Raw genomic sequence first — 21,896 nt, 5'->3', positions numbered from 1 at the left:
TGGGAACAACCAGCTCTTTAGCCATGACTTTTTGATGGTTTACCTTCCATGTGAAGGGTGTCAGTGACTGTCTTCTGGACATGTGACCAGTCAGCAGTCTTCCCCATGATTGTGTAGCCTACTAACCCAGACTGAGAAACAATTTAGATAATCAGAAAACCTTTGCAGGAGTTTTTAGTTAATTAACCAATTAGGGTGTGACACCATGATTTTTCAATATTTAAATTTTTCAGCCACCGTCGAGGCGACTGAGGCACAGTGAGAAGAGTGGTTGACTTGCAATTTGAGGGTTGTTGGTTCAATTCCAGTTTCTTCATGCCACATGTCGATGTGCCCCTAGGCAAGGCAGTGAACCTTAAATTGCCTACCGATCTGCGTATCTGTGTGTGCATTAGTGAGTGTGTCTGGGTGAATGTGGCTCTAGTGTAAAGCGAGTGGTCAGTATGACTGGAAAGGCACTATATAAGTTCATTCAATTTACCATTCAATATTCTAATTTTCTGAGACACTGAACTGTGGGTGTTCATTATCAGTAAGCCATACTCAACAAAATTACATAAATAAAGGCTTAAAAAATTTCCTTATCAGTTCACCTATATCAGTTTCACTTTCAGAAATGAGTGACAAAATATTGAAGTTTTTCAGTATATTTTAATGTTTTTAGATATAGCTGTAATTATCTCCTATATAGATTTAGTGATTCTGTGTATCTGCTTAAGTGTGGCTAAAAGGCATTTCCACATAACTCATGACAGCTTTAATATTTTATTAGTAAAATAGTATGTAAATTTGGAGACTCACAGTTGCACTCCTGTAGCATTTGCAGCGAGACAGTCTGAAGTTTCAGTGCCACCAAAGACACGGAGGAAATCTTCCCCCTGCATAACTAACTCTGAGAGTTTCTGTGTGGCCTCAAGGCAGACATGTCCCACAGGTCTGAACTCTTCTGAATAACTGGCGTGCTGAACACCAAACTTCTCTAAGACTGCTGATGACATTATGTTTGTCTTTATGGAATATTATACAAAATGCCTCAGAAAACATTTGTTTATTTAACAATAAAACTACCACAGGGGTTTAAGGTGAGCTTTAATTTTGCACTTGAGGTTTCTTCTCTAGTCCAAAAAGACTGGGAAATAAATGAAGAAGATATGATGTGAATCATATGAATCACATGCGTCAGAAGCTGTTCAGAGGACGCATGTCGGTTCCCTAGAGTCATGTTGCTTCAGAGGAATATTGCACCTCGTTTAAACTCAACACTCACCCTTCTTTCTCCTAGACCCCCACTGCGGAAAAACTCAAGTCATGTGAGCTGATACTCTGAGAACGTACCTACTCTTAAGGCGCTCCACACTTCTGCACCTGCGAGCAGAATGGTGAACTGGTGGGATTGGGTGTAGAAAAGCTGAAAAGCCACAAACACCATTCCTGAACTTTCCTACCAGTCAGATAAACATTTCTATCTTATGGCAATTTAAAAATACAAACCTGGATTGAGAAGAAAAATATAGTCGCATGTTGTTTTCATTAAGGGACTGAAAGTTGTCCACAGGTGGAAAAGAAATCTGCATATGTATGGAAGCAGAGCTTATTTTATTGAATGGACCGACACAAAATAATGTATGCCTGTAAGGTGGAAGATAATTGATATCAGGTATTTACCGTTTTTTTACAGACAAACGTTCTGTGCTGCACATTTGTATTCAGCCTTCAATAATCAGAGAAGGAGCAAGTAGGCTTATGACAACTCTGGGGGAGCTGCAGAGAACCAAAGCTCAGGTAGGGTAACCTGTTGACAGGACAACTATTGGCCGTGTGCTCCACAAATGAGCTGTTTAACCATAAAACATGGTATTTGCCTTTAGCCACATTGGGGAAACGGCAAACATGTGGAGAACGATGCTTTGGTCAGGTGAAACCAAAACCGAACTTCTTGGTCTCTTTCCAACCTCTATGTAGAGCAAAAAAGCAAAACAGAACATCACTCTTAGCACTGTATCTCCACCCTGAGACACAGTGGTGGCAGGATTATACTGCGGGAATGCTTTTCTTTAGCTGGGACAGGGAAGCTGGTCAGAGTTGATGGAAAAAAAACCTGAACATTGCTGTTCTCTCTATCCAATCTCACTTGAGTTTCAGCTCTTCTGCAAAGAGGAATGAGCAACAATTTGCAGCTAAAAGGGCATGATAGCCACAGATGTGTGCCACACTTTTCAGACTTTTAATAAAAAACATATAAATATATATATGTCCTATCCACTTCACAATTATGTACTACTTTGTGTTGGTCAAACACATAAAATCCTAAGAACCCCAGTTTATGGTTGGAAAACGGTTCTGAATACTTTTTTTTCTGTTGCAGTCAAATTATTTCTTCCCTAAAATCGTCCTTCCACTAAATCAGGTGGGTACCTCTCAACAGGTCAGCTGAGAAATAATTGTACATAAGCCACAGTGGGGTATAATATTCAGAATCCAATTTGGTCTATTTATACACCACAAATTTACAACAAATGTCATCTCCAGGCACTGTACAAGACAAACAGAAATATATAATCAAATCAGTTCTGTACAGTCCACTCATATAGATAGATTTATATTCAGTTACATGCATTCTAGTTCGATCTTAGTAAATAAATTAATGCAGCACCACATGCTGAACAAAACCAGAAACCATCGTACAAATATGAATTTGCTTCAGCTTGTTTCTGCATTCCTACATGTGGGAAGGAGTGTTTGTGTGTGTGTGTGTGTGTGTGTGTGTGTGTGTGTGTGTGTGTGTGTGTGTGTGTGTGTGTGTGTGTTATGAGCACCTGCAGGGTTTTTCTGAGTCAAGCTGCCCTGCAAACCAGGTCCTCATGACTGATCAGCGGCTGATGTAAAAACTCCGGTACACAGGTGCACCTGCTCGAGCTGTAAAAATAAGCGCCCCATTTAGTCAAGCAGAGATCAATTATTGCAACCAGTGTAGAGGCTGCCTCAGATCTGTGAGTACAGCCTGTTTCCAGAACCATCCTCCTCTGTTGTGTTTACTCTGCAGCTGACAGGATCTCAGTGACGGTAATTTTTGCCTTCACGTGTGATACTGTGGGTAAAACGCTCAGGGAAATGTTTTTCTTTTCTTTATTGCAGTGGTTTGATTTAAGAGCCTGTTAAAAAAAAGAAAATGTCTAAATAAATCAGGTCCAGAGGAGTGTGGCCTACATGCAACTTGTTTGCTCAAACTTAGATTTATCAGTGTTTCCATGACAATGGATAAATCCCACATTGCTCACTTAGGACAAATATAAATTTGGCACCTGGCTGGAAACACCAGCCTCTGCCTGGAGGATGATGCGCCTGATTGATGTTTGAAGAACTAACTGTTATACAGTCAACTTATTTTCCAGTAAACTCTCAGGAACAAACTGTGAACAATTGGTTTGTCAAAAAATTAAGATCATTTCTGTCTATGTTTAAAGCCTTTTTTGACCCTGAATGTAATAGGATAAATATGATGCACCACAAAGATCATATAGCTTATAATGTGGAAGATGCTAAGAACCCTATTTCTCAAAATACAAAATCATACTGAATCAACAGGAAGATAAGACCTGGATTCACCTATTGTCTTTCGTTGTGTGCAGCATCATTACATAAGGTCTTAGTACTTGTTGATCAGGGAAGTGTGCAGCAGCTTCACCAAGTACAACAGGAACCTGGGAGAACAGCTCAGAAACCTATAACGTTCCAGTTTTCATTCAAGTTAGTCAAATGTGTGCTGATTTTCATAGGTTAGAGGAGCTGGCTTCATGGGCGATTGTGGATTAGTGGGTAGAGCAACACAAAAGTTGTGGGTTTGATTCCAGCCTCCTCCTGTGACTTATTGATGTGCCCCTGGGCAAGGCACTTAACCCCAAGTTGCCTACCGATCTGCATATCGGTGTATGAATGCGTATCAGAGTTCCCTCTAGCTGTTTGCTCCAACTTGGTCTTTCATCTGTCTGATCGTGTGCAAATTTCTAGAGCTGGTCACCGACAAAATGGGTTTCACAAAATATTAACATCAGGAATGCCAATCTCCTTAAAACATAAATCTTCTTAAAGTAAATATTGTAAGTTTTTCCAGCATGAGATTGTGCTGCTACAATAGCATATTTGAAGGATTTTTACACATCATTACTGAGGGTGAAGGTGCAGATGTTCTGCACATTTATCTGAAAAACATATGGAATAAAGAAAAACACACCTGCAATTATTTTTGCATGGTTTCCCATTAAAATCGAGCTGTTGTCATTGAAAAAACTAAAACAGGGTAACTGTAGGTGCTTTTTTTTTTTTACAATTCTACTTACCGATGTAAACATGACAAAAAATAAGCAGTAATCATTTTGTGTTGTTTTGTTGAATGAATTCCTATTTTTTCCTTAGTAGCCACTGAGACCAAATATCCAATAGAATCATGAGCAAAAAGCTAAATATTCAAATATGAAGATCTGGGAGAGGGATGAACCTGTGTGACCTAAGAAACTCACATTCTGCTTCCTAGCAACTAAATAATCAGGAAACACGTGTTCTAATAATAACGTGAGATGTTTTAATTTTAGCCTGAAAATTAACGACATTCCCAAAATTAATGAAAATCTACAAATTAAATGAAGGCATCATTTTAAAACTGAACTCAATTGCAAAATGTAAAAACTCACATAAGTATGAGGATTGACATCAGTAGAGTCGGTGACAGTGAAACAAATCTTTTTTTTCTCACATCTGACAAACATAAGAGTAAAACTCTTAAAAGAGTAAAGCTCTGAAATGGATAAACATAACCCAGTCGTGTCCTGGTTATCTGAAAGGTGATCAAGTGTGACCGACCACTGGAAACGGCTGAACCTGGCCCACTTTGTGCTGCTGCAGTAAGGAGGCCTTTAAATAACTCACTCAGTACAACAACAAGGCTTCGGGTTTACACTGTCCCGGTGGCACACTTTACATCATCATCCCCATCTGGTCGGCCATTTCCTAACTGAACCTGTAACCCATTTACAGTTCTGACAGTAATGTTACAAAGCACAGTGGACCTCTGCACATGAAGCAACAATCTTCATATTAGTTTTCAAGCATATTGTCTAAAAATGTTAATTTGTTCTTCAGAGGAATTTACTTCTGCTCTGTGCGACTGCAGAAAAACTCCTGAGTTATATGTTGAGAACTGCGCCAGGTCTCCAGATATTTGACAAACTCATGGAAGTAGTTTGTGAGGTGAACCAGGGTCTGTTAGATCAACCCCAAACACGTGTCAATCTCGTTTAGACCTCTAAATGTCGTTAGGTTAATGTCTTTTCACTTTCAATTACATTTTCACATTGTTCAGAAGGAGGTCAACTTTTTCTGTGTTTAATCAAAAAACCTTTGCAGGGGGGAAGCCATGGTTAAAGCAATCTTTTGACTCAGTTTCAGCATTCAGTCTCCCATGTCTTAACAATATTTGCCCACTTTACCTTAAGAAAGTTCTCCAACTCCAGATTTAGACTATCCTTTATTTTCATTGTCACAAGTACAACGAAATTGTGAGAGCATGTCTTGTCAAGGAGACCCCTCAGCATTCCTGTCAGGTTTAGTTATGGACTCTAGTGGGACTTTTCTAAAACTTTACTTTTCTTCTGGTGAAGGTCTTCTTTTATGTATATTTGAACTCACATTGATGCTTTCTATCAGAAATCCCAACTCAATCTAGAGAAACATAACCCCACGGCATGATGCTGCCGCCACCATGTACAGTGGGAATGGCGTTGTTTTGGTGATCTTTAGCAATGTCTTTGTGTCAAAGACATCTCTTTAGGAATTGCAGACCAAACTGTTTGGTTTTATAAGTCCACATTGTCCCACAAGATTTTATTTGGAAGAAAAGCTCAAAACTTCGTAAATCCTAACCATGCAAGAATTAAAAAATTTTTTCTCTTTACCAGAGGTGAAATAACGAAATGTTCCCAGACCAGGGCTGTTCTTGGGCTCATTTTCGACACATTATCTGGGCAGAACGTTTTGCTTGTGTGGTGTCTGGTGTCTTCAGTGTTGTTGACGACCTATTTAAAGCCTCCCTGAAGAGTTTGTAATTTACTTTTCAGCTATTTTGGAGAAAAGTCCTGTTTTGTCTCCACATATATTACCAGTCAAAAGTTTTAGATACACTTTCTCACTTAATAGGTCTCTGTATTCTCATGATTATTTATATTGTAGATTCTTACCAAAGGCAAAAAAACTATGTATGAACATACATGGAATTATACAGTAAACATAATGTTTAAAATAACATTTTTATATTTTAGACTCTTCAAAATAGCCATCCTTTGCTTTGATGACTGCTTTGCTCTCTTGGTATTCTCTCCCTGAGCTTCATGAGGAGGTCACCTGAAATGGTTTTCCAAAGAATCTTGAAAGAACTTCCCAGACGTTCATTGAGAGATGGCCAAAGGTTAATATTTCAGTCAATTCTGCAAAGGACGGCTACTTTAAGAAATCTAAAATATAAAACATATTTAAAGTTCTTTGACAATTTTTTGTTCGCTACATACTTGCATATGTGTTCATTCACATTGTTGATGCCTTCCGTGAGAATCTATGTACAATGTAAATAGTCATAAACATAGAGAAAACCATTAAATGAGAACGTGTTTCTAAAACATTTGACCGGTAGGTTTATCGGGATTCATATAATTGACGGCAGGTGAGAATTCAAATAGACAGGTGCTGTATATGAATCAAAAGGTGTTTTAACAAAGTGTTAGTGTAAAGGTGTGCAGACTAATGCAACCTGTTTATTGATTTATTATCTTTCACAGTTTCTACCCTAACAGACTTGTCTAATACGTCAAAAACCTACCATAACTGCCTGTGAACATGTGAACGTATTATGTAAAATACTAAACTTAAGTGAGAAAGCACTTATATGCATGTGTAACAAGAACATTTCCTTATCCAAATTAGTCTAAATGGAAACAAAATTATTCATTCTAAAAGTATATTCCTTAATCAAATATAATACTACAGAGGTATTGAATGTGCTGACTGCATCCTTCTGAGAACAGTAAACTGGTGAATTTCACCCCTTGATCTGAATATACAGGCGTTGGATAATGAAACTGAAACACCTGTCATTTTAGTGTGGGAGGTTTCATGGCTAAATTGGACCAGCCTGGTAGCCAGTCTTCATTGATTGCACATTGGACCAGTAAGAGCAGAGTGTGAAGGTTCAATTAGCAGGGTAAGAGCACAGTTTTGCTCAAAATATTGAAATGCACACAACATTATGGGTGACATACCAGAGTTCAAAAGAGGATAAATTGTTGGTGCACGTCTTGCTGGCGCATCTGTGACCAAGACAGCAAGTCTTTGTGATGTATCAAGAGCCACGGTATCCAGGGTAATGTCAGCATACCACCAAGAAGGACGAACCACATCCAACAGGATTAACTGTGGACGCAAGAGGAAGCTGTCTGAAAGGGATGTTCGGGTGCTAACCCAGATTGTATCCAAAAATCATAAAACCACGGCTGCCCAAATCACGGCAGAATTAAATGTGCACCTCAACTCTCCTGTTTCCACCAGAACTGTCCGTCGGGAGCTCCACAGGATCAATATACACGGCTGGGCTGCTATAGCCAAACCTTTGGTCACTCATGCCAATGCCAAACGTCGGTTTCAATGGTGCAAGGAGCACAAATCTTGAGCTGTGGACAATGTGAAACATGTATTGTTCTTTGATGAGTCCACCTTTACTGTTTTCCCCACATCCGGGAGAGTTAGGGTGTGGAGAAGCCCCAAAGAAGCGTACCACCCAGACTGTTCCATGCCCAGAGTGAAGCATGGGGGTGGATCAGTGATGGTTTGGGCTGCCATATCATAGCATTCCCTTGGCCCAATACTTGTCCTAGATGGGCGCGTCACTGCCAAGGACTACCGAACCATTCTTGAGGACCATGTGCATCCAATGGTTCAAACATTGTATCCTGAAGGCGGTGCCGTGTATCAGGATGACAATGCACCAATACACACAGCAAGACTGGTGAAAGATTGGTTTGATGAACATGAAAGTGAAGTTGAACATCTCCCATGGCCTGCACAGTCACCAGATCTAAATATTATTGAGCCACTTTGGGGTGTTTTGGAGGAGCGAGTCAGGAAACGTTTTCCTCCACCAGTATCACGTAGTGACCTGGCCACTATCCTGCAAGAAGAATGGCTTAGAATCCCTCTGACCACTGTGCAGGACTTGTATACGTCATTCCCAAGATGAATTGACGCTGTATTGGCTGCAAAAGGAGGCCCTACACCATACTAATAAATTATTGTGGTCTAAAACCAGGTGTTTCAGTTTCATTGTCCAGTCCCTGTACGTCGTCCTCATGTTTAGGCCATGCATGCACACGGTAATCCTGATGGAACCAGTTGGTCCCTTCATCAGCTGACCATCAACACTTCATAGTGGAAGAGCATGTAGTCATTTCCAAATGCCAAGTATCTACAGTGACACCATGAGAGGGAGGGGGAGGACCAGAGCTGAGCTGTGAGCAATAGTTCACTAGATGTGGGATACAGAGTGGGATATGCAGCAGAACAAGATCAGATGGCAGGTATACTAAGAAAGTAAGAGACACGTGGAAAAGGAGAGACTGCTGACCACTGCTGCTGTGAGGAGAAGCTGTGAAGAATCGAATTGTTGATTGGACCGGATCAGCAGGCCCTAAATTCATTTGATTAGACTGCTGTTCTATTTTGAGAGTGAAAATTATGACCGAAGTCATTCTGTGATTTCTGGTCTGTTTCTGAACCCTTGGACATCAAGCTGAGCAGGAAAGATTGGGATCCTCTCCAGATTTGGTGGTGAAATAGATATATTTAAATCAGACAGAAACATGAAGATATTCACTGGATTTCTACTTTCCTTTCTTGGGATGATAGAGTGGTTCTACCCCTAACTGAGGAGAAGAAGTGAAAGGAGCCTGAAGAAAATCATGCAGCAATTTGGTTAAAAAGAAACCTGGAAAAGAAGAATAACAAAAAATCTACTATTATCAAGGTATGTTGTTTTTTTTTTTTTTAGACACAATAACACACCGCGATGGAGCTGGATTTTATATCGGATTGTTGCTCATCTTTCAGCTCAAATATATTTTCAGTAGAAACAATTCACAGCAGGAAAAACCCTCACCATCTCTTTAGTGTTAATATAACAGCACAGCAAGCAGAGTGTGATTTGTGAGAAACGGAGGAGCTTTAGCACATAAAAATTTTAAAACAATATCCCTCAGAAACTCACATTCTGCTCCCTAGCAACTAGATGATGAACACAAATGATTGTTTAAAATAAAAATGTAAGCATGCAAAAAAGCATAAAATTTACTATTAGCTGTTGTAGTTTGAAGAGTACTTCCACTCCTAGTCCCTGCGTAGTGAATTTGTCCCTGTCCTACTTTTCATTACACGAACCTGTTAAATGAAGGGTGTAAACAGGGAGTTATCCAAGATCCATGATGGGAACACTGGTTGGGTAGATTACAGGACTCCAGAAGCTTTATTAAAACAAATAAAAATGTGAAATTGTATTATTGCAAACACATTATATTTATTTGAGAATATTTGATTACTTTATTATTAAACTGAAAAATGTCAGAGAAAGCAAAACTGTTTTTTTTTTCTTTTCTAATGCTCCTGAATCTTGTGGATCAGTTTCCATTCAAAACACATTATGTTTTAAGCTAAATGTCATTATTAGATAGGATACTTGGCCAGTTCTGCATAGAGACACAGCCCTATATGCAGATTCTTATCTTTTGGAAAATTTGACTTTTTAAAATTGCAATAATTTATTTTTTTGTTTTTCCTTATGTCAATGTTGTGTCCTTCTTAGTTCACCACTATAGCTCCCAAATGTATGTTGATGTCCTTGCCTTCTGTTTTTGGTTCGCTGTCCCAGGATTATCAATTTTAGCCCCTCTGAACACCTTTAGAAAATTAATTCTGCACTTATAACAAGTTATTTTTCTGTGGTTCTTGATGAATTACAGAAAAAACCTGGCAGCTCTTTTACTTTGCAAAACAGTAGATTGTCAATTTGTTTCGCAAAATGCATTAGAAATTGCTGATCTGCACTTAATATCATATCATATCCCACATACTCAGAAATAGGGAAATGTGCTGTATGAACATTACAAATGCCAAAGAAATGAATGTGACAGCTCAAAGTATTGAGCTACAACCCAAACTCAAGTAAATGATGACATCCCAGGTGGTGGAACCAGGAAAGTGTGGCCTACTTTTCTTTACTAGTTGTGTTAAGATTAAAAACTGTATCTGTCAACGTCTAGTCATCTAAACCGTGTTTTACTCTTTAGTACCTAAAAAAGTATTCATACTGCTTGAACATTTCCACATTTTTTCATGTTACAATCACAAACTATAATATATTTTACTGAATGTTTTTGGGGGACAGATCAACACAAAATAGCAGTGAATTTTAAAGTTTTAAATTAAAAACTAAAAGGTTTATTGTGCCTTTATTAAACTTCTCTCTGCCTCTTTCAGATTCACCTAAATAAAACAAATGAAATCAGTTGTTTTCAGCAGTCACTTAATTAAAAAACATTTAATTATTTATTTCAAATGTATTTGATCAGGAACAAGACAGAAAACAATTAAACCCTGTCTATGGCCATTTAGCATAAGGCTAACTTGCAGGCCTAGGCTTTAAGAACTAACCTTTAAAACTACTATTTAAAACTAACACTAAAATAAGACTTCAGTGAGAAAAAAAAAAAATGTGTTAAATGTTTTTCAAATAGTGTTACATAAAACTTGCCGAGTAGGTTAAGCTGAACAAGTTTCGGTGTTCACGTATTTGCCTCCATTTCAGCCATTTTTCACCTGAGATGTAAAAGCTCTAAAGTCAATTGTCTGATTACTGGTGGCGAACTAATACCAGTTTATCCAAATTATGTTTTGCATCTTACTGAACTGAAGTATCTGATTACAGCTGTCCTTGTTATGACTCCTGCTGTGGGTGGCTTTGAAATCATTTTAATATCCACCACAGGGGCAAAGGTAATAACATGTTTAAAAGACAATTTGTTTAAAAGACCGAGGTATAAAGATATTAACGCTTAAGATGTTAAACCTTTCATGGATTTTAAAATGATACACAATAAGAAAGACAAAATTAAAGCATGCAAATATATTTTAGCAGCATATACAGACAAATAGGATCTTATCAGACAAAAACAGTTCAGATTGCTCTCACTTTTTCTAAAAGGTACAAAACCATTTAGCTTCTTGTGAAAAATGCCCACCTGTGTGTTATTTCATCTCAAGTTGTTCTGTGAAGGTCTCAGAGATTTGTTGGAGAAGAGAACAATCAGCATCATAAGGAACAAGGAACACAGCAGACAGGCCAGGGAGAAAATTGTCAAAAAGTTGACTGAGCCACATCCACCCAACTGCACTCACAAACATGCACACATTCATACATGATACGCTAATTTCACAACACTTGGCATTAAGTTCTTTGCCATGGATAAATCAACACGTGGCAGAAAGAAGGTGGAATTGAACCCGCAACCTTCAGATTGCAAGACAACTCTTACCACTGAGCCATAGTCAGCCTAAATTAAGACAGGGTTATACTTTAAAGCAATATTGCAAGCTTTGAGCATCTCACAGAGGATTGTTTATTTCTCAGTCCATAAACGGAAAACGTTTGGTACAACTGCAAAATGTTTATCCTTAACAAGAACCGGTTCTTAATTCAGTTCATCCTCAGTAAAACTAATCTATTCATGTTCATAGTTCACCGCCTAAACATTATGAACTAAATTCTCAGCTCCAGCATTAACTAGTTGTCTTTCATTTATCATATTTATTCTAAACTTTAAAATATATCGGTCAGGGCATCATTCACAAGTTAGCATATCTAACGTGCCATCTAGATGCAAAAATATGTAAAATCATAAGGTCCCCACACAGCAGTCTGCAAGAATCGGAAGGTTTTAGCTTCAAAATGGATCATCTCAAGGGTTCTCATTGAATTTACAGAAAACTTGGTGTGGCTACATCATTCAAAAGTTACAAAAAATGTTAATTAGATATCTAAAACTTTAAAGATAAATCAGGTTAATAATTTAAAAAAAGCATAATATTGACCTGGTGCTATTCTAAGCAGTTTTTTCATGACATTTCCTTGGTGACCACTTTAAGCATCGCAATAGAACCTTTTGTATTTGAAGTGACCTCTGTTTCGATACCCAGTTTTCTGCTCCATCTTTTTTTAGCCCTTATTACGTTCCACTTCAGCCTCGCAAGGGAATCACACAGCTTCATCGCAGTACTCCAGTGCCTCTAATAGTTGTGCCAGCTGGAGGAAAAACAAGATACGTCACATAAAATGGCAGGGCATTGAATTAGATGGCTATTTCTGTACCTTGATGATCTGTGAAATGTGCATAGTATGAACCAGAGTATTTCCAATCATGCTAGAGGAAAAGCAAGGAAGACAAATCCAAATCAATGCCTTGAGTGGTTGTTGTTGAAAGGGGATTTTGTTGGTTACCTAGTGTCTGCGGGCCAAAATAAAAGGTAAGATTTCTAACTGAGAAAATCAGTACATTTAACTTAAATCCTTGTCGCAATTATGCAGACAATAATGAATAAACATTGCATTTGAGACAGAAAGGAAATATTAAAATGATTACTTTTAAACTTTGGCTAAGAAAATATTAGCCATCATACTCTTGATTTTTAGTCTTGTTTTCCTGTTTCATCTTTGCACTTGGTGGTAACATTCTGCCTGTCCTTCCTTTGCAGGAGTTGACAACTGATACAAAGTTTTGCCGAACCGAGCTGGACACCTCTGTGAGCTGGCTCAGTTTTGCATGAGCCAGGCTGGTTGTGTGAAGCCCCCCTGGCTGTGTTTCACTGCGGCATGAGCGTAGGAAGGGCCCACCACCACCGTAGCTTTCTGTCCTGTGAGGAAGAAGGACTCAGACTGAGCACCATGCCAGCCGTGGGCAGCTTTGGCAATGGCAAGATCCACACGAGACGCAAAGGTCACAGCCGGTTTGTCAGCAAAACTGGCCAGTGCAACATCCACTTCGCGAACATGGACGAAAAGTCCCAAAGGTACATGTCAGACATTTTCACCACTTGCGTGGACATCCGCTGGCGATACATGTTCCTGCTGTTCAGCCTAGTGTTTGTGGTGTCCTGGCTGACATTCGGGTTGGCCTTCTGGGTCATTGGCCTCCTGCATGGTGACATGGAAAATAAGGATGATAGTTTTATTCCCTGTGTCTCCAAGGTTAACACCTTCGTGAGTGCCTTTTTATTCTCCATTGAGACCCAGACGACAATTGGTTACGGAGCTCGCTTTGTGACGGAGGAATGCCCAGCGGCTGTCTTCATGGTGGTCTTTCAGTCCATCATAGGCTGCATCATTGATGCCTTCATGATTGGTGCCATCATGGCCAAGATGGCACGGCCCAAAAAGCGTGCTGAGACTCTGCTGTTCAGCCACAATGCAGTAATCGCCATGCGGGATGGGAAGCTGTGCCTCATGTTCAGGGTTGCTAACCTGAGGAAGAGCCACATTGTGGAGGCTCATGTTCGGGCTCAGATGGTGAAGCCCCGCTACACAGAAGAGGGCGAGTACATTCCCCTGGATCAGATCGACATGAATGTTGGTTATGATAAAGGCACGGACCGTCTGTTTTTGGTTTCCCCGCTCACTGTCATCCATGAGATCGATGAAGAAAGTCCTCTCTTTGGCATCAGCAAGCAAGATCTGGAAACATCTGACTTTGAGATCGTGATCATACTGGAAGGATTGGTGGAGGCAACAGCCATGACAACACAAGCGCGCTGCTCTTACCTGCCCTCTGAGATCCTGTGGGGCCACCGCTTCGAGCCCGTCATTTTCGAGGAGAGGAGCCAGTACAGGATTGATTATGCCTACTTTCACAAAACATTTGAGGTGCCGTCCACCCCCAGGTGCAGCGCCAAAGATATGGAGGAGAGGAAATTCCCAACGTCTGGCGCCAATTCTTTCTGCTATGAGAATGAGCTGGCCTTCATCAGTCGGGATGAGGATGTGGATGGAGCCACGGATAACGAAAAAGAGAAGAGGTGTTCGTCTGAGCTAACCCCAACCGAACGCAATCAACCATCTTCTCGAAGAGAATCAGCACTTTAACCTTTTTCTGCCGACAGAGGGGTTGTGGTGGCTAAAGTGGGTCATCTTGTGAATGTCATTCTGTTGACACACGGACACCAATGAGGACATCTTGGTTACAGTTTGAAGACCAGTGGTACTCTCTGTTTGCCACACAAGGATTACTGTCAAAATTTTACAAGAAGCACACATTTTCTTCCTTTCCAGATGGTTCTTGAGCTTTATTAGATGCAAATGAAAACTGTAATGTTTCACAGCAGAGGATCCTAATTCAGAAGTGCATGCAATTAACATGGTTTTATACATGTGTATTCTGAGAAAAATCCCATTCCTTCAATGGGACAATGTGTAGTTTGCAGTGAAGCTTATTATTTAGTAAACTAAATTTGTAGAATATTCCACTGGGCTTCTCCTGTTGAAAACAGATTTTCATCTCAGCATCATCTGCAAGACTAACTTTGACAGCTGCACAAGGAAACACATACAGATGACAGACCCTATGGAAACATCAGGTAGGGTTAGATAATCTGTCATATAAAGGGGGAGAAATTGTAACTGCTAGATTATTTACCAAAACAATTCTTACTCTAAGTTAATACACATCTTAATTTCTCAATATAAATATAGCTGATTTGAAATCTGAACTTTTGCTTCATGCAAAAAGCTATGCTTGTTGGAAAACTAACACTGGTCAGGACTAACGGAAAGATGGATGAAGCTAAAAACAGGGCAATCCTAGTACAAAACCAGAAAGGGATGAAAAAGACTTAATTGGGGCAAACATAAACCTTTAACACACAGCCATAGCTACAATAGAATGGTTTAGATTAAAGCATATTAGACCTAAATTTAACTGAGAATCTGTTGCCAGACCTGGAAACTGATGCTTACTGACGCTCTCCAAACCAGTCTGACTAAGCTCGAGATATCTTGCATGCAAGAGTAGGGAAACTTTAGTCTCCAGTTGTGCAAATATAATGGAGGAACATCCCAAATGATATGCAGCTCTAACTGAGGTGAAATGTGCTTCTACAAAGTATTGATTCAGCAGGGCTAAAGCTAAATGTATATCACACAGATATTTATTCATAAACAAATTTGCAAACAGTGTGTGTCATTTTGCTCCCACCTCACCATTATGCTCAACATTGAGTCATTTTATCATAAAATCCCAGTAAAACACATTGAAGGTTTGAGTATATCATGATAAAATATGGGAAATGTGGGTATGAATACTTTTATAAGTCCACTTACCTTAATTCTGCTGGTTATTGTTGTTCCATGCTGGCAGATTGTGCGCCATATAAAGCAGTTTATTCAAACAGTGAGGACAGATTTGTTTGCTCTCAAAACAATGGCTCTGATTTATTTTGGGTTTAAATTAGCTGGAAAAGCCTGAAGGTCAGGTACTTGTTAAATGTGTTGGAGAGCCCATGGCAAACTGCTCAGAGCAAGGCAAGTGACTGTAACAGTAAATACCAAAAGGATTAATGTTTTATTTTTTTAAAATAGTTATTTATGTACTATTTTGTATTTGTAGCATGTTGTAGTTTTTTTAAAATAAATCAGGAAAAATTATCCCACCCTATTGTTGTCAGGGTCCCTGAAATATAAACTAACCCAGCGAAGTGAAGGATGGTGCCAAAAATGCTGGCCTCTGATATAACAGCTTTCAGCATCGCTTTCAGAAAAATTACACAAGGGACCCTGCTGCTGAGGAGGTGGAGAATCTCTGCTGTAGGCAACATACAGGTGGTCGCAGCGGTGTTTGCTGCTGATGAGGGTTTTTTCTAGTGTGGGAGTCAGGCCTTCATAGAAATCAGGGCAGCTTTTCACATTAAAATCAAGCTTTTTCTTTTCACCTTTTTCCTTTTTAAAGATGAAGTAGTGAAGAGGGGAAGAAACATCTGGTCATGCACTTAAAATTAAAACTACACAAAAGTACAAGAAATGTTAAAAAATAGAGAAATGATAAATTATAGAATTTCAAAAAGAAGCAGCATGCAAATTCTTAGCAAAAACATGTCCCCAGTTGTTTCATAAATCATTGTGGTGATCAAAAGTCACTATTATGTGATGAAATATACAGAGCTTGGTTTTTGATGTAAATTGGTGCTATGTAATTAACACTTTTATATAGAAGGATGTAACAAAACATATTGCTTATTTTATAAGGTTTGTGATGAGGGACAAGTGAAACAAAACATTGTACTCAGCCTTTATTTCTGGGGTTTAACATCAAAACTGTTCAGACATTTGTGTTGAGTTCCTCCTATATCTGTATCAATATTTGTACTTGGAAATCAGACTTTCAGAGTTCTCAGTCAAGTTCACAGATGTAAATACTACATAAAATACCCCTGATGTTAGATTTTTGACTCTTAAAGTCAGAGTTCTTCAAGCAGTCCAAAACTCCATATTCAATATGAATGCAACAAATTGCATACAGTACATAGTAAAATTAGCAGGGAGAAAGTTGGGGAGAGATAGCTAATAGTGGTTAGCATCAAAACAATAAGCTACTCCCATTGGTGTTCTGGCTTGTAAGGGGATTAAACTGGGAATGATTTCATTACCAGATCTGACTTCCCAGAGAAATCGCATCCTGCTGCAGATTTAGCTAGAGTCGGGCTCGTCTGACTTTATGAAAATAATTAAGAATGTTGAAAATACACCTGCTGGTAGTTTAAGGACAGATGCCGACATGGTAAAAAAGAAATGAGGCTACATGTAGTGTTTACATAACCAGGGTTTCTTCGGTTTGCCACATACTTTCTTTTTTTTTTACTCTTCCATTTTTGCTTTATCTTTGTATGATAAACAATAAAACCAATGCAGCTTCATTTTGTACGTTGACATTAGATATGAACAGTTATACCCAGAATCCATGTCTTTATCTCCTTTCAGCTTTTAAATTTTGATCAGTCGTTTCCTGCATCTTGGGCAGCTGGTGCGTATCTCCAGCGGTTTTTGGGCAAAAAGCGGGTCACACCCTGGAAAGGTTGCAAGTGCATCACAGACAAATTCATCCCTAAGGACAATTTGGAGACCAGTTAACCTAACATTCATATTGTTGGACTGTGGGAGAAAGCTGAGCACTGGGAGAAAGCTCCATGTGAACGAGGAGAACATGCAAACTCCATGCAGAAAAAGCAGGATGAGGAGAAAACAAAGAAAAATAGGAAAAGTAATGCAAACTGGTTTCTGTAACACCCCCACAGGCAATAAGGAAGTCTAAATAAAGTGATCTGAAATCAGTCATCAGTCCTGACAGATTTGTGCTTTAAATGTACATTAAAAATTGTGCAAACAGGTGCATATACCACACTGATGATTCACACCACTTGATATCCTTGTAAACCTTCAGAACTCATTAATGCTTCAATGGAAGATAATACATGCCAGTCGGCTGCGTTCGACTCCCAGCCGGGGGTCTTTCTGCATGGAGTTTGCATGTTCTTCCTGTACGTGCATGGGTTCTTTCTGGGTACTCCGGCTTCCTCCCGCATTCCAAAAAACATGACTTTTAGGTTGACTGACTGACTGGAAGACTGGTAGACTCCTGGAATCATCTGATCTGCTGACGTTGCTGCAGATCATTTACAAAGTTACGTTTTGGTCCTGCCCCATAAACAGAATCATTAAACCCAGAGCTTTGTGATGGAGAGATGTTTAAATCTGTACAGCTGTCTGAATCATGTTTTGTAAATAGTTCGCTTTAGTTTCTTCCTTTTCGATTTCAAGGTTATTAGGAATAACAAAAGAAAGATATGGATAGAAAAAATTACGTAATAATATTTTTGTTTTACTTAAGAGATTAAAATAATGTTCAAAGATGATTAAATTGTTCTTGCTGTCTTCCACTGAATGTATCTGAACTGATTTTATCTTGATTTTTCCTTGTTTTCTTTGAGTTTGGAAATGGACAGAGTATAAATAAAATCTCCAGATTACTACAATAAATGACGACGAAGCCAACCCTTTTTGCCTTTTGTTCCTTACAGTCAGACACAGACACCACAGGGACCTTCTAGGTAAAGTCTTTGTAGAGTTTTAACGCATAAGATCAGCAGGTGGGGGACTGAACAAGTTGTAGTTTACAGTTGTGAGTTGCTGAACCCTCTCTGGCTGGGGGACACAGGTCTCTGCTTTCACTCTTACACAACCCATCAGGCACGCCTTTGACTGTACATAGAGAAGACTTGGCTGTTCTTCTACATTACACCGCGCTGTAACCCTGACCTCTGGAAACAGACCACATGCACAGAAGCACCCAGTCACGATCATGAAGAAATCTAATTTCTTTGTACACCCAGAGTCTGAAATCTCTGCCTCAATCTTCTTTGCAAAATAGCTTAAGCTCAGTCTGACTAGATGGAGGGCAGCTCTGAATAGCAGTTTTCAAGTCTTCTCAGTTGGATTTAGGTCTGCACTTTGACTGGGTCATTCTAACACAGGCATCTGTGTGGATCTAAACCAGGGGTGTCCAAAGTACTGCCTGAGGACCATTGTGGCCCTGATTTATTGCAGCTCCTAATCACGATTCAAGAACAGTATAAATTTGGCCCGCCGGCACAGGAGTTTGATGCAAAAGACCACATTTTTTAATTGTTTAGGGTAAGATTTTTACTGACAGATAGAAATCTTCTTAACATGGAAATAAATAGTTACAACATAAAATATCTGTTTATTAGTCACTTTTATCCTTCACTCTAATTTCATAGTAAGTTGGAACACAAACACAACAAAAGTTTGGACACCACTGAAATAAACTCTTAGACTGAAGCTCTGGCTGCATGTTCAGATCATCAATCTCTTCCCTACTCTGAAATCTGGCAGCCCCCAAACAAGTTTTCTTTTAGTAATGTTCTGCATTCGGTTCCACCTGTCTTCACCATCAACTCTGACTAGCCTTGCAGAAAAAAAAGCCCCCCCACTCCATGATACAGCCACAACTGGGAAATGGTGTTTTCAAGGTGATACAATATTGTTGGGAAACATCACAACGTCAATATGATTTGCGATAAATATTTCAGTCTACAGTGTTAATGTCAGTCTGCTTTGGTTTTATTTCAATTGCAGGACCCTGATCGTGAGTAAAGGGACATCAGTATGATTAAACAATACTTATTATATTTCCAAGAGGTTCTTTACGGTATTAATATTGTGCACACTGATATTGTGATGATGATTACATCAAATTAGGAATTTTTTTCTGTGTATCCAGGAAGGAAATATTAAACATACGTTCATATCCTGGTGCTGCCTTCAGAAATCATATCAGTTATACATGACCTGACATATGTGAAGCCAAAGAGGCAACAAGTTGCAGAGTAAATCTGTCTTTTTCTGCCACTAAATGAGATCATAATTTGTCACTTCCTTGGAGCTGCATCCTCCGAGATGAGCAGCGTGATGAGATGTTTCCCACCCACTCTGCAGTGTTGGCGGATGACAAGCCATGTGGGGTCAGTCTTCGAGCACGCAGAGTGGGTTGCTAAAAGCCTTAATTGCCATTCAGCCTTAATTGCGACAGCTCTGTAGTTTCCTTCAGCTGCCAGAGAGAGGTGGAGGGTAGAAAGGAAGAGTAACATGATGCTACACTAACAGCTGCAGTTCCTTTCTCTCAAGAAAGAAGTCTGGACGCTTCAGCACAAGATCAGATTTTTATTGCTAATGAGGTGCTGTCAAATTAGTAATTACTGTCAGAAATTAAGATGTTAAGTCTTAAAATCTGATCTCAATACTCTCAGAGAAAATATGTTTACAGTAATTATTTTATCTCAATAATTGACAGTACTATGTAAAAAATTTGAACCACCTTATTTTTTTATTAATCTTTTCTTCCAAGCACAGTAACTTTCTTATCTTTTAAGTGGTCTTGATCAACAGATCTTTAGCCTTTGTGAAGACTGTTCAACGTTTTATTTTGGCTTTGGTTGCTTCTCCACATATTTACGGTAATTTACACACCCTAAGTTTAAAAACTGCGTGTGTGGCAGGAAACCAGTGAGTCAATGAGATCTACCTGCTTTACAGAGAAGAGAAGCCAAATATCCAGTCAGAATTAATGGCTACTAAAGATAATGCTAATAGTGGGGGTGGACTTATGTGTTTGAGCCTTTATGTATAATTTTAACAATGTTACATTAAATTTAAAAAATGACTTGTGCACCTAATTCTAGTTTTTTTTTAAAATAGCTAAAGTTCTTTGTTGTATAATCATTCCACCTTTGAAAAAGAATGGTTCAATTAACTAAGCTGGAAATTATTCTGACTCATGCTGGAGATGAACATATGTAATCTTTTATGACAAAGCTTCTTTTAATGCTTTTTTAACTTGCTTAATCAAAAACAACAACTCATTGACACTCTTATGTGAGACATTGTGGTCACTGTATATGGTTGACATGCTTCGAAATTATTTTTTTATGAATGCAACAAGATATTAAAGCTGTTCTTGGCTCAAAGAGTCGAGATATAATCAAGACGTGTCACGTCAAAGAAACCCACTCTTAGCATTTTCTTGATATTTCATTGCAAGTCCTTTTTCCAGTACCATCAGAATCAAAAGGTTTGGGTGGCATTATGTTATTCTTTCTGCAGGCGTGAGCAGCTTAAAGGTTAAAAGCGTGAACTTGAGGATGGAAGAAAACAACACCCTGGATGGGAAAAGCTAACAAAGGAAACCAGCTATAGGGCTGATTAGATCGGGATGAACTGTTATCTAACTGCTCCGAAATGACTTGTATTACTTTTGGTCTTGTTTCCAAAAAACTAGAACACTGAGAATTTTTTATGTAGTATCGGAAAACCATTTGAACTGTTTTAATTGTTTATCTGGAAATGGAACAAAAACATAACCCTTCCTTGAGCTTGATAGGCCAAACATCTGATAAACCGTTGACACATTGAAGCAATGATATTTCAATATCTAAAAAAATAAAAAAGCTGCCAAGTTCCAAATTAAAGCTGAACTGAATAGTTGTTCATGTTTAGCCTACAGTATTTAGTGTGTAAAAATCATCAGAGGTTACTGTGTATCTAGAAAATGTGCAATCCTTACAATTAAGAAAAAAAAACAAAAAACTAAACAGTGGATTGAATCGGGTTTAATGTACTCCAACTGCTGTTGAAACATATGACATTCTACTGTCTGATCTTCAGAGTTATTTGGCTCCTGGAAACATTGGTCCTCCAGCTGAGCACATCACTCAAAGGTCCTTTCTGCTCCTGGCCCATGACTGCTGCAGACGTTCAGTATTTGATTACAGAAGGAAGCTGATTGGATTACAGGAGACTCTGACTCAAATGCCGACAGCAAACACGCCAACTGAAGAAAGTCCAATGAGCAGAGGGAACACCAATGACTGCTCTTCACGAGACCTCAGACAGTCGAGGTACAATCTGAGTACAACAACATATTTTACACACTAATATTACAGTGTTACAAAATGTGAAGCACGAGCAACAGAATTTAAGGTTTTATAAAGAATAAACTAGATAGTGCGGCATGCATTTGTATTAAGCCCTCCTAAAGAGTCTACTCTTGAGGTGTTTATTCTCATATACCTTCTGGCTACTCTTTGAAGACATTGGATGCTTGTTAGCAAACATTAGTGAACAAACAGCATCATTAAGATCAAGGGACACAGCAGACAGGTCAGGGGTAAAGTTGTGAAGAGGTCTAAAGCAG

At 38.9% G+C, this 21,896-nt stretch overlaps 1 protein-coding gene across 1 annotated transcript; it reads left to right on the top strand.

The window, feature by feature from the left end:
* The first annotated feature begins 8,627 nt into the window (after nucleotides 1–8,627).
* On the top strand, nucleotides 8,628–18,178 carry LOC124863810 (ATP-sensitive inward rectifier potassium channel 12-like). Its single transcript, XM_047358307.1, has 2 exons — nucleotides 8,628–9,061; nucleotides 12,838–18,178. Exon 2 carries the CDS (start codon nucleotides 12,956–12,958, stop codon nucleotides 14,219–14,221), a length of 1,266 nt encoding a protein of 421 aa, XP_047214263.1. The 5' UTR covers nucleotides 8,628–9,061; nucleotides 12,838–12,955; the 3' UTR covers nucleotides 14,222–18,178.
* Nucleotides 18,179–21,896: the final 3,718 nt, after the last annotated feature.

This window comes from Girardinichthys multiradiatus, chromosome Y (genome assembly GCF_021462225.1).
Source record: "Girardinichthys multiradiatus isolate DD_20200921_A chromosome Y, DD_fGirMul_XY1, whole genome shotgun sequence".
Classification (NCBI taxonomy): Eukaryota; Metazoa; Chordata; class Actinopteri; order Cyprinodontiformes; family Goodeidae; genus Girardinichthys; species Girardinichthys multiradiatus.
The sequence above is the reverse complement of the archived record's forward strand: the minus strand, read 5'-3'. Positions and strand labels throughout refer to the sequence as shown.

Excerpts from the sequence above, each read along its gene's own strand:
- LOC124863810 (XM_047358307.1), top strand. The coding sequence starts at position 12,956 with ATGAGCGTAGGAAGGGCCCACCACCACCGTAGCTTTCTGTCCTGTGAG.